The sequence below is a fragment of the Pseudoliparis swirei genome, chromosome 10 (genome assembly GCF_029220125.1).
Source record: "Pseudoliparis swirei isolate HS2019 ecotype Mariana Trench chromosome 10, NWPU_hadal_v1, whole genome shotgun sequence".
In the NCBI taxonomy this organism is placed as follows: domain Eukaryota; kingdom Metazoa; phylum Chordata; class Actinopteri; order Perciformes; family Liparidae; genus Pseudoliparis; species Pseudoliparis swirei.
Window position 1 is genome coordinate 1,413,165 of NC_079397.1, and position 18,557 is coordinate 1,431,721.

Below are 18,557 nucleotides of genomic sequence, written 5' to 3' on the forward strand. Positions count from 1 at the left end.
GTGACCACTAGAGGCGAAGGTGTCGTGACAGTGAATTCTAACTAGTGACCACTAGAGGCGAAGGTGTCGTGACAGTGAAGTCTAACTAGTGACCACTAGAGGCGAAGGTGTCGTGACAGTGAAGTCTAACTAGTGACCACTAGAGGCGAAGGTGTCGTGACAGTGAAGTCTAACTAGTGACCACTAGAGGCGAAGGTGTCGTGACAGTGAATTCTAACTAGTGTCCACTAGATGGCGAAGGTGTCGTGACAGTGAAGTCTAACTAGTGACCACTAGAGGGCGAAGGTGTCGTGACAGTGAAGTCTAACTAGTGACCACTAGAGGGCGAAGGTGTCGTGACAGTGAAGTCTAACTAGTGACCACTAGAGGGCGAAGGTGTCGTGACAGTGAATTCTAACTAGTGACCACTAGAGGGCGAAGGTGTCGTGACAGTGAAGTCTAACTAGTGACCACTAGAGGGCGAAGGTGTTGTGACAGTGAAGTTGTGTTTTCACCAGAGTTGTCTTCGTCTTTTCGGATCTTCAGCTTCACGAGTTCTTCACATTGCTGAAGGATCTGAACGGCTTCCTCCATCGAGCAGCTCTCCACCCGGATGTTATCGATGGCCAGCAGCTTGTCCCCCAGCTCCAGGGTCCCCGTCCTGACACACAAACAAACACACACACGCTCTGTAAATATAATAACACAGATGCTACCTGCTGGCAGAAGCTCTAACTCATATTTTCTGCTTCACACTCCAACACACATGACCTACTAAACACACACACACACACACACAGTCACACACACAGCCACACACACGACTGTTGGCCTAATTAACCAACTGCAGGCAGCTGACCGAGTTGAACACAGCTGATGCTGTTAAAGTACCGAAGTACATTTATGAGTGTGTGTGTGTGTGTATGTGTGTGTGTGTGTGTGTGTGTGTTTACCTGTGTGCTACGCTGCCTTTCTTGATGTCAGAGATGATCAGAGGGTCAACTGGCTTCCGGTTGGACGGAGCTACAGAGAGACAGACAAACGTAAACCAGGACATCAAAGCGTTCATTGAATATTAAATGACACGATATTAATATTAATATATTATAATATTAATAATAAACATGATATTAACATCTCCATGGAGCTCTCACTCACAGCTGATGGTGATCCCCAGCTCCACTCCGGGTTTCTTCGGCAGCTTCACGTGAAACGTTCCAGAACTAGGAATGACAGACTCTGGGACACGGAGAGAGGTCACATAGAGGTCATGTAGAGAGGTCACATAGAGGTCATGTAGAGAGGTCACATATAGGTCATGTAGAGAGGTCACATATAGGTCATGTAGAGAGGTCACATATAGGTCACATATAGGTCATGTAGAGAAGTCATGTCACCAGGAGAACAGAAACAAAACACCAGCAACGGACCGGATAAAATAATATAGTTTATATCATATAAATACACAATATTCATCTTCACATAGAAATACAACAACAACATTTTGTTTTGTTGACATCTACTATGTTTTATTTTGTTTGTGGCCTTTTTTCTGCATCTGAACCATTCATGTTTTTCCATCAATGAACACCAGACTCATATTTAAATATCTGGATCCCGTGATTATGGGCTTCAGTTTCATCCTGAGGGGCCGTGGGAGGACGAGACACCACAGAAGAAGAACGCTGCCCGTCAATCAAGCCGACGACTCAACAGACACCAAAACATCCGGAAATAAATAACTAGAGATAGTGGAAGGCGATAATATTCAGGGAGGAACTTATGTCTTTATAAGAATAAAGTTTACAGGAACTCTTCTGAAAAGATCGGGTCGAAAAAAAAATGATTACAAAATTCCAAAAATGTAATTGGGGTTTTAAACTCAGAGAATATTTAAGTTTTTTATCTTGATTTATTTTTCCCAGGATTTTTTCTTGACCAAAACTCAAGTAATAAACTTTAAAAAGAAAAACCTTTCGAAAAGTGTGTGTGTGTGTGTGTGTGTCATTACCGGCCACGTCGAACTCGATCTCCAGCGTGAGCTGAGCCGTGATGGACGAGTCTCGGAGCAGCTGATTGGTTTCTTCAAGAGTCGAATCTTCAGTAGGAACTCCATTGATGGACAAGATCCTGTCCCCAATCTGGAGGATACCACATCTACACACACACACACACACACACACACACACACACACACACACACACACACACACACACACACACACACACACACACACACACACACACACACACACACACACACACACACACACACACACACATTTATATATATATATAAATCATTTAAAAATCTATATAAATCAATATGTATGTATATAGTCTTGTTGTTATTATTATTTTTATCAGTGCACCTCTCCGCCGGGCTGTCGGGGTCGATGTAGGCGATGAGCGGCGGCGAGGAGAGCGTTTCCGTGGCGAAGACTCCGCCCTGAAGCTGCAGGCCGAACCCCATGATGCCGTCGCCTAGCAACGCCACCTCCGTGGTTTCCGTGTGCACGACCTGACCGGCGAGACCCACGGTGCTGGAGGCCAGGGACACTGAGAGACAGGCAGACAGACAGCAGTTCATATCTGATCAGTAAAAGTACACCACGGTGTGTCCGTAGGGGTCAGAGGTCAGAGGTCAGACTCACAGGAGCTCTTGAAGTCCTTCTTCTTGGCCTTCCTCCTCATCAACGTGCCCCGGGGACTCGTGGGATACATGTTCCGGGGCAGCGTGGTCATGTTGAGGGACGAGAGACTGTAGGCCGACATGGAGCCGGGAGAGAACGAGTGGTCGAGAGCTGCAGAGAGAGAGACCATGGTGAAGGTGAGAGGAGGTCTCACTCTGACAGCAAAGCACCACACCAAGGGAAGAGAGAGAGAGAGGAAGGGAGAGAGAGAGAGAGACAGAGAGAGACGGAGGACGTACGAGGGTTGTTTGTATGGCGGTTGTGCGATCTGGAAGCGGATTGGTCGGGGTGGTACGTGTTGTAGTGGTAGGGGGGGAGGATGGGGGCGGAGCCTCCGGTCTCCCATGGAAGAGTGCGGGAATTACGCTGCACCTTGACTGCGCACACGCACACGCATACACACACACACACGTTTGGGTTAAGACAGGAGGAAAGGTCAGAGGTCAGGAATCAGCTTTATAAAAGATTACATCGTATACATGTAATCTTTTATTAGATCAGTTATGTGCATGCGAGGAGACGGCTGCGATGCGTTCAGGGCCCGTCGGCTGCAGCAGACAATATTTGACTTCAGTAAGATGAAAACGCACAAATGTTTTATTTATTTCATCACAAAAAGAAACAAACGCTCTGTTGGTTCAGTTTCACCACGATTTAAAACCGTCTTTGTTCTCTCGTCATCGTCTCTGATGGAATGAGAACAAATTGTTGTCCACATGCTGAACAGACTCAGGATCTGTTTGGAGGCCTGGTGTGTGTGTGCGTGTTTAGACCGAGCTGCGGTGGGTTCAGGGCCACTGGGGCCTGTTCTCTGTGTATTCATACCGTGCTGCGGTGCGTTCAGGGCCACTGGGGCCTGTTCTCTGTGTATTCATACCGTGCTGCGGTGCGTTCAGGGCCGGTCGGGCTTGGTGCTGAGGGAGGATCTCCATGCGGACCGTCTGACACGAGGCAGAAAGCAGCTGAGTCGCTTCAGCCAGAGAACTGAACTCCATCGACTTCCCGTCCACAGACAGGATGTGATCTCCTGCATGGAGAGCACCGCACCTAGGAGGAGGAGGAGGAGGAGGAGGAGACATTAGCTCCTGTGGTTGGTTAACGTCACTGGGGGGGTCAGAGGTCAGAGGTCAGGTACCTGTCTGCGATGCTGGCTGGCTTCACCTTGTCGATGACGATCACCTGCTTGCTGCAGAACATGGAGGTGGACAGGGCGACGCCCAGACTGGAGCCCGTCACCTTGGCAACCTCCACCAGCAGCGGCCCCGACGCCGTGGCAACCGAATCTGAAGGAGGAAGTAGTTAGTTTGACTTTAAAACTTTTATTCATTCAAGTTTACATGAAGTCACAAGGTCATGTGATGGGGTCATGTGATGGGGTCATGTGATGGGGTCATGTGATGGGGTCATGTGATGGGGTCATGTGATGGAGTCATGTGATGGGGTCATGTGATGGGGTCATGTGATGGAGTCATGTGATGGGGTCATGTGATGGGGTCATGTGATGGGGTCATGTGATGGAGTCATGTGATGGGGTCATGTGATGGGGTCATGTGATGGAGTCATGTGATGGGGTCATGTGATGGGGTCATGTGATGGGGTCATGTGATGGGGTCATGTGATGGAGTCATGTGATGGGGTCATGTGATGGGGTCATGTGATGGGGTCATGTGATGGGGTCATGTGATGGGGTCATGTGATGGGGTCATGTGATGGGGTCATGTGATGGGGTCATGTGATGGGGTCATGTGATGGGGTCATGTGATGGGGTCATGTGATGGGGTCATGTGGATGGGGTCATGTGATGGGGTCATGTGATGGAGTCATGTGATGGGGTCATGTGATGGGGTCATGTGATGGGGTCATGTGATGGGGTCATGTGATGGGGTCATGTGATGGGGTCATGTGATGGAGTCATGTGATGGGGTCATGTGATGGGGTCATGTGATGGGGTCATGTGATGGGGTCATGTGATGGGGTCATGTGATGGGGTCATGTGATGGAGTCATGTGATGGGGTCATGTGATGGGGTCATGTGATGGGGTCATGTGATGGGGTCATGTGATGGGGTCATGTGATGGGGTCATGTGACGGGGTCATGTGACTGACCCATGACGGAGACGTCGTACTCCAGCAGCAGCGTGGCTTCCTGTCCACTCTGCTTCAGGATGCTCATGCCCTCCGTCAGCGTGCTGCCATGGAGACGGATCCCATCGATGCTGAGCAGCCGGTCCCCCGGCTTCACCGTGCCCTCTCTGGGGGGGGGGGGGAGAGAGAGGGAGGGTTTTTAGTTTCTACAGAAGCTCCTGAGGGTCAGAGGTCAGAGGTCACTCACCTGTCAGCCGGACCGCCAGACCTGATGGTTGTTATGACGATGGGGCGTGACTTGTTCCTGTCTTCATGGGCCCCACCTGCAGACACACACATGTGCTATTATGTATGAACACACACACACACACGCACAAACACACACAAACATACACACACACGCGCACACACACACACACACACACACACACACACACACACACACACACACACACACACACACACACACACACACACACACACACACACACACACACACACACACACACACACACACACACACACACACACACACACACACACACACACGCTCACACACGCTCACACGCTCACCTCTGATGACGAAGCCGAAGCTGTTCCCGTCCTTGTGGAGCGTGACCTCTACGTTCTTGAACACGACCCCTGACCCCTGCACCGCTGCAACACAGCAAGTTATATTTATTTATATTTACTCTGAGATGTAGTTCAGTTAAAAGTACAATACAAGTACTATACAAGTACAATACAAGTACTATACAAGTACAATACAAGTACTATATAAGTACAATACAAGTACAATACAAGTACTATACAAGTACTATAGAAGTACTATACAAGTACAATACAAGTACTATACAAGTACAATACAAGTACTATACAAGTACTATACAAGTACTATACAAGTACAATACAAGTATGGATGTGAATGAGTGTTGGTGGTGGGGGAGGGGCCGTAGGCGCTGATTGGCTGCCACGCTTCCGTCAGTCTGCCCCAGGGCAGCTGTGGCTGCTGATGTAGCTTACCACCACCGGGATGACTGTGTGTGTGACTACTGGACTCTGTACTCTGTAAAGCGACTTCGGGATGTCGACATGCCTTGAGAAGCGCTATATAAAATAAATGATTATTATTATTATTATTATTAAGTACTATATAAGTACAATACAAGTACTATACAAGTACAATACAAGTACTATACAAGTACAATACAAGTACAATACAAGTACAATACAAGTACAATACAAGTACTATAGAAGTACTATACAAGTACAATACAAGTACTATATAAGTACTGTATAAGTACTATATAAGTACTGTATAAGTACTATATGAGTACTATATAAGTACTGTATAAGTACTATATAAGTACTGTATAAGTACTATACAAGTACAATACAAGTACTGTATAAGTACTATATAAGTACAATACAAGTACAATACAAGTACTATATAAGTACTGTATAAGTACTATATAAGTACTGTATAAGTACTATATGAGTACTATATAAGTACTGTATAAGTACTATATAAGTACTGTATAAGTACTGTATAAGTACTATATAAGTACTATATAAGTACTGTATTTACTCATAGAAACATAGAAATACTGTAAAATACCTCAAATGTCTCTCAAAGTAAAGTACTTATTTCCACTGGTCCCAGTACCTCTAGTAGTCCTGGTCCCAGTAGAAGTACCGGGTCAGTACTTACAGAGCGGCGGCAGCTCGTACTCCACCTCCAGCACCACCCGCTCCCCGACGTTCTTCAGCAGGCTGATGATCTCGTCGTGTCTGAACTTGGAGAGGTTGATGCCGTTCACGGCTCGGATGTAGTCGCCCACGTTCAGCTGGTCGCTCCTGAAGGCAGCACCACTCACGTTATGTACAGTATATGTGTCTATATATATATATATATATATATATATACACACATTATGTATTTATATTAGGGCTGTCAATCGATTAAAAAAAATTAACTAATTAATCGCACATTTTGAAATTCATTAATCGCGATTAATCGCAATTAAAAGTTAAAAGTTCATTCTTTTTAAAGACCAAACTTCACACAGAGCTGTGTTTTCAAAGAGGCTCCTACCTATAAAGTGCCAGTGAGGTATTTAATATCGTGGATGATAAATTGTTTCTTCAGTGAAACATCAGATTAGTAAAAAAAAAGAAGTATATTGAGACCCCATTGGTCCTGTCATCTTTACCACTGAACAGCAGAACCAGTGGCCTTGGTAACTGACTGACATTCACATATGTCACGTTAACCCTCTGGAGGCTGGGGGCATTTTATACATTTTACAAAAAAATGTAAATTCACCTTTTAAAGGCGTTTGCATATGACACACCCCCACGTGTTCTACATCAAACATTCCAGAACAATCTCAGCTCTATTCAATGAGGCTCATTGTCCTGGTGCCGTGTTCTCTGACTGACAGGCTGCTAATGAGCCTCACCCGTGAGGTGGGAGGTCCTTTGTGATTTACTGAGTGTTCATTGGTTGTTTTTTTCCCGAAATGTTGACAGACAAACGGATTGACCAATCACGTTGAAGGTTTCGTGTGACGAGTTCTTTCCGCGCCGCGTCCCCCGACACGTCGCTCCTCCGTTCCTCTGTGTATCAGAGGGGGAGACGGGAGGAAGGAGCGGAGGAGGAAACCCGACTGATTCATCCACGAGTTAAACTCATTTATGATCCTTATTTTCACGGAGAAATAATTGTTTTAAAAACGGAAACAGTGTTAAACCGTACTGGCGCGGTTTGACACTTGGTTTGAGTGTAAAAACTTCAACGACACCGGAAGTAAACAAAGTAGCCTTAATTGCGTTAAAATATTTTAGTGCGTTAACGCGGCCAAATTAATCGCATAGATTAACGCGTTAACGCTGACAGCCCTAGTTTATATATATACATTATATATATATTTACATTATACAGCATGCCTCTTAGTCCTCCCTGTCCTCTGTAGAGGACTCAGGCCTAACAAACAGGAAGTGGGAAACAGGAAGTGGGAAACAGGAAGTGTCGTGGTACCTGGCGGCGATGCCTCCCTGTCGCAGGTTTGAAACCCGCGGCTTGCCGTCTTTGTCGATGCCGCCTGAGACAGTCAGCCCGAGGGTGGTGCCCTCCTTCTTCATCAGCTCCACCACCGAGCAGCCCCGGAACTCGTCTACGTCACACACACACACAAGCACACACAGACACACACACACACACACGGACACACACACACACACAGACACACACACACACACAGACAAACAAGCACACACAGACACACACAGACACACACACACACAGACACACACACACACAGACAAGCACACACACATACATCTCTTTATTATCTCCATCTTTATTATCTCCATCTTGAATATCTCCACCCTCAGTGAATCTCTCTGTCTCAGAGAAATGAAATAATAAACTGGAGAGCGGAGTGAAGTCATCCTCTCCTGTCGGACATCTATATTTCATCAGACGTATGAAATATTGAACAGTGGAGAGGTGGAGGGAGGGTGGAGAGGTGGAGAGGTGGAGAGGTGGAGGGAGGGTGAGGAGAGCATCCGTCAGGCGGGGAGACAGGAAGCAGCTTTTCATTCGATGGTGTTTCAATATTAATCAGCCAGACAGGATGAAGATCTGAACTAGAAGGATTCCCTTCTAGGACCCAGGATTCCCTTCTAGGACCCAGGATTCCCTTCTAGGACCCAGGATTCCCTTCTAGGACCTATGATTCCCTTCTAGGACCCAGGATTACCTTCTAGGACCTAGGGAACAGGAAGAAGGCAGCGAGGTACCTGGGATGCTCTGCCTCCTGATGGCCAGCGCTCCGTCTGGAGGTCTGGACCCTCCGGAGTGTTTGGAGTACGGCCCGTCATCTGGAACACACACACACACACACACACACACACACACACACACACACGGCTCAGTCCTGGACCTGGTTCTGGAGCTCCACCGCCAGACTGGTTTGAACTGGTTTGAGTCAGTTTGTCTGGAATGTTCTGACCCAGCATCTCCCTCTGGTTCCTGTGGCGCTCAGAGAACCGATTCCTCAGAGCGGGACCCAGGTTTATTAGACTGGTTCTGAAGCTCACACACAAAGAACCACACACACTGAAACACACACACACAGACACACACACAAAGAACCACACACACTGAACCACACACACACACACACACACACAAAGAACCACACACACACACACACAAAAAGAACCACACACACTGAAACACACACACACACAAAGAACCACACACACTGAAACACACACACACACACCATAGCTAACAGAAGATGAAAGCCTCCTCCACATGTACTCACAGTACATATATATAACCCATATATATACTGTGTACTATGAATACTGTGAACCATGAATACTGTGTACTATGAATACTGTGTACTATGAATACTGTGAACCATGAATACTGTGAACCATGGATACTGTGTACTATGAATACTGTGTACTATGAATACTGTGAACCATGAATACTGTGTACTATGAATACTGTGAACCATGACTACTGTGTACTATGAATAATGTGTACTATGAATACTGTGAACCATGAATACTGTGAACCATGAATAATGTGTACTATGAATACTGTGAACCATGAATACTGTGAACCATGAATACTGTGAACCATGAATACTGTGTACTATGAATACTGTGTACTATGAATACTGTGAACCATGAATACTGTGAACCATGAATAATGTGTACTATGAATAATGTGAACCATGAATACTGTGTACTATGAATACTGTGTACTATGAATACTGTGAACCATGGATACTGTGTACTATGAATACTGTGTACTATGAATACTGTGTACTATGAATACTGTGAACCATGAATACTGTGTACTATGAATACTGTGTACTATGAATACTGTGAACCATGAATACTATGTACTATGAATACTGTGTACTATGAATACTGTGTACTATGAATACTGTGTACTATGAATACTGTGAACTATGAATACTGTGTACTATGAATACTGTGTACTATGAATACTGTGAACCATGAATACTCTGTACTATGAATACTGTGAACCATGAATACTGTGTACTATGAATACTGTGTACTATGAATACTGTGAATCATGAATACTGTGTACTATGAATACTGTGTACTATGAATACTGTGAACCATGAATACTGTGTACTATGAATACTGTGTACTATGAATACTGTGAACCATGAATACTGTGTACTATGAATACTGTGTACTATGAATACTGTGTACTATGAATACTGTGAACCATGAATACTGTGTACTATGAATACTATGAACCATGAATACTGTGTACTATGAATACTGTGTACTATGAATACTGTGTACTATGAATACTGTGTACTATGAATACTGTGTACCATGAATACTGTGAACCATGAATACTGTGTACTATGAATACTGTGTACTATGAATACTGTGAACCATGAATACCGTGTACTATGAATACTGTGTACTATGAATACTGTGAACCATGACTACTGTGTACTATGAATACTGTGTACTATGAATACTGTGAACCATGAATACTGTTAACCATGAATAATGTGTACTATGAATACTGTGAACCATGAATACTGTGTACTATGAATACTGTGTACTATGAATACTGTGAACCATGAATACTGTGAACCATGAATAATGTGTACTATGAATACTGTGAACCATGAATACTGTGTACTATGAATACTGTGAACCATGAATACTGTGTACTATTAATACTGTGTACTATGAATACTGTGAACCATGAATACTGTGTACTATGAATACTGTGTACTATGAATACTGTGAACCATGAATACTGTGTACTATGAATACTGTGTACTATGAATACTGTGTACTATGAATACTGTGAACCATGAATACTGTGTACTATGAATACTGTGTACTATGAATACTGTGTACTTGTACTACAAGATGAAACTAAGACTAAGTCTCTGCCGTTGGTTCGGAGGTTTATTTACTTGACGTCATTATTTCTACTCCTAACTAGCGAAGTAGTATTTCCTCCATTGAGGTACTTTATTAACCTGAATACTTGGTGCAGTACTTTAGAGGAAGAAACACACCTGAAGAAACACACACCTAAAGAAACACACAGCTAAAGAAACACACACCTGAAGAAACACACACCTGAAGAAACACACACCTAAAGAAACACACACCTAAAGAAACACACACCTGAAGAAACACACACTTAAAGAAACACACACCTAAAGAATCACACACCTGAAGAAACACACACCTGAAGAAACACACACCTGAAGAAACACACACCTAAAGAAACACACAGCTAAAGAAACACACACCTGAAGAAACACACACCTAAAGAAACACACACCTGAAGAAACACACACCTAAAGAAACACACACCTAAAGAAACACACAACGGAAGAAACACACACCTAAAGAAACACACACCTGAAGAAACACACACCTAAAGAAACACACACCTAAAGAAACACACAACGGAAGAAACACACACCTAAAGAAACACACAACGGAAGAAACACACACCTAAAGAAACACACACCTGAAGAAACACACACCTAAAGAAACACACAACGGAAGAAACACACACCTAAAGAAACACACACCTAAAGAAACACACAACGGAAGAAACACACACCTAAAGAAACACACAACGGAAGAAACACACACCTGAAGAAACACACACCTAAAGAAACACACACCTGAAGAAACACACACCTAAAGAAACACACACCCGAAGAAACACACACCTAAAGAAACACACACCTAAAGAATCACACACCTGAAGAAACACACACCTGAAGAAACACACACCTAAAGAAACACACACCTGAAGAAACACACACCTAAAGAAACACACACCTGAAGAAACACACACCTAAAGAAACATACACCTGAAGAAACTCACACCTAAAGAAACGCACACCTAAAGAAACACACACCTAAAGAAACACACACCTGAAGAAACACACACCTGAAGAAACACACACCTAAAGAAACACACACCTGAAGAAACACAGACCTAAAGAAACACACACCTGAAGAAACACACACCTAAAGAAACACACACCTGAAGAAACACACACCTGAAGAAACACACACCTGAAGAAACACACACCTAAAGAAACACACACCTAAAGAAACACACACCTGAAGAAACACACACCTAAAGAAACACACACCTGAAGAAACACACACCTGAAGAAACACACACCTAAAGAAACACACACCTAAAGAAACACACACCTGAAGAAACACACACCTGAAGAAACACACACCTAAAGAAACACACACCTGAAGAAACACACACCTGAAGAAACACACACCTGAAGAAACACACACCTGAAGAAACACACACCTGAAGAAACACACACCTAAAGAAACACACACCTGAAGAAACACACACCTAAAGAAACACACACCTAAAGAAACACACACCTGAAGAAACACACACCTAAAGAAACACACACCTGAAGAAACACACACCTAAAGAAACACACACCTAAAGAAACACACACCTGAAGAAACACACACCTAAAGAAACACACACCTAAAGAATCACACACCTGAAGAAACACACACCTGAAGAAACACACACCTGAAGAAACACACACCTAAAGAAACACACACCTAAAGAAACACACACCTGAAGAAACACACACCTAAAGAAACACACACCTGAAGAAACACACAACTAAAGAAACACACACCTGAAGAAACACACACCTAAAGAAACACACACCTGAAGAAACACACACCTGAAGAAACACACACCTAAAGAAACACACACCTAAAGAAACACACACCTGAAGAAACACACACCTAAAGAAACACACACCTAAAGAAACACACACCTGAAGAAACACACACCTGAAGAAACACACACCTGAAGAAACACACACCTAAAGAAACACACACCTGAAGAAACACACACCTGAAGAAACACACACCTAAAGAAACACACACCTGAAGAAACACACACCTAAAGAAACACACACCTGAAGAAACACACACCTGAAGAAACACACACCTAAAGAAACACACACCTGAAGAAACACACACCTAAAGAAACACACACCTAAAGAAACACACACCTAAAGAAACACACACCTGAAGAAACACACACCTGAAGAAACACACACCTGAAGAAACACACACCTGAAGAAACACACACCTGAAGAAACACACACCTGAAGAAACACACACCTGAAGAAACACACACCTGAAGAAACACACACCTAAAGAAACACACACCTGAAGAAACACACACCTAAAGAAACACACACCTAAAGAAACACACTTAAAATAAAGAAATGTCCCTCTCAGTATCTCTCTCTCTCTCAATGCCTCTCAGTCTCCATCTCTCTCTCTCTCTCTCTCTCTCTCTCAATGCCTCTCAGTCTCCATCTCTCTCTCTCTCTCTCTCTCAATGCCTCTCAGTCTCCCTCTCTCTCTCTCTCTCTCAATGCCTCTCAGTCTCCCTCTCTCTGTATGTCTCTCAGTCTCTCTCTCTCTCTCAATGCCTCTCAGTCTCCATCTCTCTCTCTCTCTCTCTCTCTCTCAATGCCTCTCAGTCTCCATCTCTCTCTCTCTCTCTCTCTCTCTCAATGCCTCTCAGTCTCCCTCTCTCTCTCTGTATGTCTCTCAGTCTCTCTCTCTCTCTCTCTCTCAATGCCTCTCAGTCTCCATCTCTCTCTCTCTCTCTCTCTCTCTCTCTCTCAATGCCTCTCAGTCTCCCTCTCTCTCTCTCTCTCTCAATGCCTCTCAGTCTCCCTCTCTCTGTATGTCTCTCTCTCTCTCTCTCAGTCTCTCTCTCTCTCTCAATGCCTCTCAGTCTCCATCTCTCTCTCTCTCTCTCTCTCTCAATGCCTCTCAGTCTCCATCTCTCTCTCTCTCTCTCCCTCTCTCTCTCTCAATGCCTCTCAGTCTCCCTCTCTCTCTCTCTGTATGTCTCTCAGTCTCTCAGTCTCTCTCTCTCAGTGTCTCTCTCTCTCTCTCTCTCCCTCTCTCTCAATGCCTCTCAGTCTCCCTCTCTCTCTCTATCTCAATACCTCTCAGTCTCCCTCTCTCTCTCTCTGTATGTCTCTCAGTCTCTCTCTCTCTCTCTGTCAATGTCTCTCAGTCTCCCTCTCTCTCTCTCAATGCCTCTCAGTCTCCTCTCTCTCTCTCTCTCTCTCTCTCTCTCAATGCCTCTCAGTCTCCCTCTCAGTCTCTCTCTCTCTCTCAATGCCTCTCAGTCTCCATCTCTCTCTCTCTCTCTCCCTCTCTCTCTCTCAATGCCTCTCAGTCTCCCTCTCTCTCTCTCTCTCTCAATGTCTCTCAGTCTCTCTCTCTCTCTTTCAATGTCTCTCGTCCAAATCAACCTGCAGCGATCGACTGACTGAATAAATCAGGAAATAATTTTCCACACACACACACACACACACACGCACACACACACACACATGCTCCCTTACACACACGCACCCTTACACACATGCAACCTTACACACACACATCCTCAAAAATGCATTCTTACACACACATATCCTTACATCCTCACACACACACACATCTGCTTTGGTCATAAACAACGAGCTCTCTCTGTTTTCAATGTCATCAGTTTAAAACTAATGTCCCTCGACCATCACACACACACAGACACACACACACACTCACACACACACACAGAGACACACACACACACACTCACACACACACAGAGACACACACACTCACATATACACAGAGACACACACACACAGAGACACACACACACACACACACAGAGACACATACACACACTCACACACACAGAGACACACACACACAGAGACACACACACACACACACACACACACACACACACACTCACACATATACAGAGACACACACACTCACACACACACACAGAGACACACACACACACACACACAGAGACACACACACACACACACACACACAGAGACACACACAGAGACACACACACTCACACACATACAGAGACACACACTCACACACACACATACAGACACACACACACACTCACACACAGAGACACACACACACACAGAGACACACACACACTCACACACACACACAGAGACACACACACACACACATACAGAGACACACACACTCACACACACACACACACATACAGAGACACACACACTCACACACACACACACACATACAGAGACACACACACTCACACGCGGTCTCTCTTACCCCTCCGTCTCACGCTCTCTCTCCCCAGTGTGTCTCTATGTCTCTCTACCTTTGTTCACCCTGCGCAGGATCTGGCAGCGACATTTAAACGACACGGCGATCATGGTGGAGCCGAGTGGCGCCTCCCCCCCGCCATGCAGCGCCGCACCTCCTCACACAGAGACCATCACGGAGACGCGTTCCTCAGACGGGAGAGAGGGAGGGAGGGAGAGAGGGAGAGAGAGAGAGACACAGAGGGGAGAGGGCTGCAGATGTGAAGATCCTCCATGAAATGAGGCAGCGGAGGGAGGGGGGAGGGGGGGAGTCTGCGCAGATGGTAGGATGAAGAGGATGAGGAGGAGGGGATGACAGAGAGAGGGAGGAGGAGGGAGGAGGGAGGGAGGGGGGGATGCTGCTGTTTCCTTCTACTGGTTTGTTTCCGTGCAGCTGGATGAAGGAAAGGAAGTGAAGATAAATGAAAGGATGAATGTGAAGAATAAAAGAGGGAAATTCGTAATTTAGGGATGAAGAAGAAGAAGAGAGTAAATGAAGAAGGAAGGGAACTGAAATATAAAAGAAGGACGAGGAAAAAGGATGGCAGTAGGAAGGAAATGAGAAAGGAAGGAAGGGAGGAAAGAAGAAAGGATGGAGGGAAGGAACCAATGAAGGAAAGAAGGAAGCAAAGGGAGACAAGACGAAAGGATGAAGGAAAGGAATTATAAAAGAAGGAAGAGGAAAAATAAATAAGGATGAAGGTCATGAAAGGAGTTACAGTAAGAACAAAGAAGGGAAGGAAAGAGGAGAGAGGGAATGAAGAAAACCATCAAAGGAAGGAAGGAAGCATGGAGGAAAGGTGTAAGGAAAGAAAGGAAAAGATAGGAAGGGAGGGAGGTAAGAAAGGATGGAGGGAAGAAGTAAATGAAGGAAGTAGGAAGAATAGAGTGTGTACTAGTACACGGTGTGTGTACTAGTACTACTGAAGTAGTTACAGGTGAAGTACTCCATGTTGGAGTCAAATAAATAAAAAACACGGAATCCTACATTTCCCATAATGCAACTCAATACCTTGTTCTCCAGTCAGAGGTAACCCCGATGACATCACGATGACAGATGACATCACGATGACGTCACAATGCCGCCACGATGACATCACGATGACAGATGACGTCACGATGACGTCACAATGCCACCACGATGACATCACGATGACGTCACGATGACATCACTATGACATCACAATGACATCACGATGACATCACTATGACATCACGATGACATCACAATGACATCACGATGACATCACTATGACGTCACAATGCCGCCACGATGACATCACGATGACAGATGACGTCACGATGACGTCACAATGCCACCACGATGACATCACGATGACGTCACGATGACATCACTATGACATCACGATGACATCACTATGACATCACGATGACATCACAATGACATCACGATGACATCACAATGACATCACGATGACATCACAATGACATCACGATGACATCACTATGACATCACGATGACGTCACGATGACATCACAATGACATCACGATGACATCACAATGACGTCGCGATGACATCACGATGACATCACGATGACATCACTATGACGTCGCGATGACGTCACAATGACGGCGTGATGACGTCACAATGACGGCGTGATGACGTCACAATGACGTCACAATGACATCACAATGCCGTCACGATGACATCACAATGACGGCGTGATGACGTCACAATGACGTTACGATGACATCACAATGACAGCGTGATGACATCACAATGACGGCGTGATGACGTCACAATGACGGTGTGATGACGTCACAATGACGGCGTGATGACATCACAATGACGTTACGATGACATCACAATGACGCCGCGATGACATCACAATGACGTCCCGATGATGTCATCGGGGTAGTTTATATATATTAGTACTTTAATGTAACATCGTTACAATGTGAAGTACAGTGTTAGTACACGTTTTAAACCAGTAAGCAAACAGCTGTTTGGTTATCTGTGATGTGATTGGCTGAGATGGGCGTGTCCTAATTCACCAGGTAGTGAAGTGGTCAGAGATGTGGGTCAGTGTCCCAGCAGCAGATTACACGTCTTAGTGTGTGTATGTCTGTGTGTGTGTCTGTGTGTGTGTGTGAGTGTCTGTGTGTGTGCGTGTATGTGTGTGTGTCTGTGTGTGTGTGTGTGTGTGTGTGTGTGGTATTACAGTGATATCACTCTAACACAGCAAAATGCAGGTCAACATCTTGTAAATTAATCTCTCTCTCTCCCCCTCCAGGTCTGACCTCTGCTGCCCCCTGCTGGAGACAACGTGGCAGCACAGTATAAACTGTTATACTTCACTGTACTCTACCTGTGTGTGTGTACTGCTGTGTAAGGATCACAGTATAAAGTATATGTATATATATATATATATATATTAATAAGTGCTGTTATCACTCGTAGTACTTAAATCTTGTTTACAGTCAGAGGTCAAACTGTCCCTTATGTACAACAGATGTAATAATAACAACACACACACACAAACACGCAAACACACACACACAAACACGCATACACATACACACACACACATACAGAGGCTGCAGCTGTTACCATGGCAACACGCTGATGAATAATTGAGGGGAAGAGAGCGACCCCGTACGATTTGGAGATGAAAGGGGTGTAAACATACACACACACACACACACACACATACACACACTCACACAAACACTTACACACACTCACACACACACACACACATTACAGGTCATCATGACCGATTCAAGTGTTGCAGAAAGGATCAAACCAGAGTCAAACACTCTGTGTGTGTGACTGTGTGTGTGTGTGTGTGTGTGTGTGACTGTGTGTGTGTGTGTGACTGTGTGTGTGTGTGTGACTGTGTGTGTGTGACTGTGTGTGTCAACACTCACCGCCCAAAGTTAGACACATTGGTTTGAGTCACTGTGACATCGTCTTACGTAAGCGCACAACACACACACACACACTGCACACACACACACACACACACGCAGTAATGGTGATAATCACACACACTCAGAGGACGGATGTGTAACCCTTTAATTAGAGACTGTCAGGTGTGTGTGTTGTGTGTGTGTTGTGTGTGTGTGCAGTGTGTGTGTGTGTGTGTGTGAGCAGATGGGGCTCTGTAATCACTCACATGAGAACAGGAACATGAGGAGAAGCAAACAGACGTTTGTGTCTTTCAACAAGTTCATGAAAACAACTCAACAGTTCAGAATATACGACTGGAGATGTGTACTTATACACTATATAGAGAGAGAGAGAGAGAGAGAGAGAGAGAGGAGGAGGAGGAGAAGAAGAAGAGAGGAGGAGGAGAAGAAGAAGAGAGGAGGAGGATAAGAACAAGAAGAGAGGAGGAGGAGAAGAAGAGAGGAGGAGGATAAGAACAAGAAGAGAGGAGGAGGAGAAGAAGAGAGGAGGAGGAGGAGAAGAGAGGAGGATAAGAACAAGAAGAGAGGAGGAGGAGGAGAAGAAGAGAGGAGGAGAAGAAGAAGAGAGGAGGAGGAGGAGAAGGACGAGAAGAAGAGAGG

The 18,557-nt window shown here is 45.0% G+C and overlaps 1 protein-coding gene across 9 annotated transcripts in view; it reads right to left on the reverse strand.

The window, feature by feature from the left end:
- The window catches only part of grip1 (glutamate receptor interacting protein 1), a 56,345-nt gene that overhangs the window by 16,626 nt on the left and 21,162 nt on the right, over positions 1–18,557 (reverse strand). For 5 of the 9 annotated variants that reach the window (XM_056424594.1, XM_056424593.1, XM_056424591.1 and 2 more), the window contains exons 2-16: positions 8,562–8,642; positions 7,798–7,933; positions 6,469–6,614; positions 5,331–5,414; positions 5,005–5,080; positions 4,779–4,924; positions 3,808–3,955; positions 3,550–3,719; positions 2,912–3,049; positions 2,634–2,783; positions 2,352–2,538; positions 1,991–2,136; positions 1,138–1,218; positions 933–1,002; positions 495–640 (exon numbers count right to left, since the gene is read on the reverse strand). In XM_056424594.1, coding sequence (XP_056280569.1) covers positions 495–640; positions 933–1,002; positions 1,138–1,218; positions 1,991–2,136; positions 2,352–2,538; positions 2,634–2,783; positions 2,912–3,049; positions 3,550–3,719; positions 3,808–3,955; positions 4,779–4,924; positions 5,005–5,080; positions 5,331–5,414; positions 6,469–6,614; positions 7,798–7,933; positions 8,562–8,642 — 1,905 coding nt within the window. Of the gene's footprint in view, positions 1–494; positions 641–932; positions 1,003–1,137; positions 1,219–1,990; positions 2,137–2,351; positions 2,539–2,633; positions 2,784–2,911; positions 3,050–3,549; positions 3,720–3,807; positions 3,956–4,778; positions 4,925–5,004; positions 5,081–5,330; positions 5,415–6,468; positions 6,615–7,797; positions 7,934–8,561; positions 8,643–15,039; positions 15,258–18,557 lie in introns of those variants that run through there. The other 4 variants (XM_056424592.1, XM_056424598.1, XM_056424595.1 and 1 more) reach the window with 4 other exon arrangements.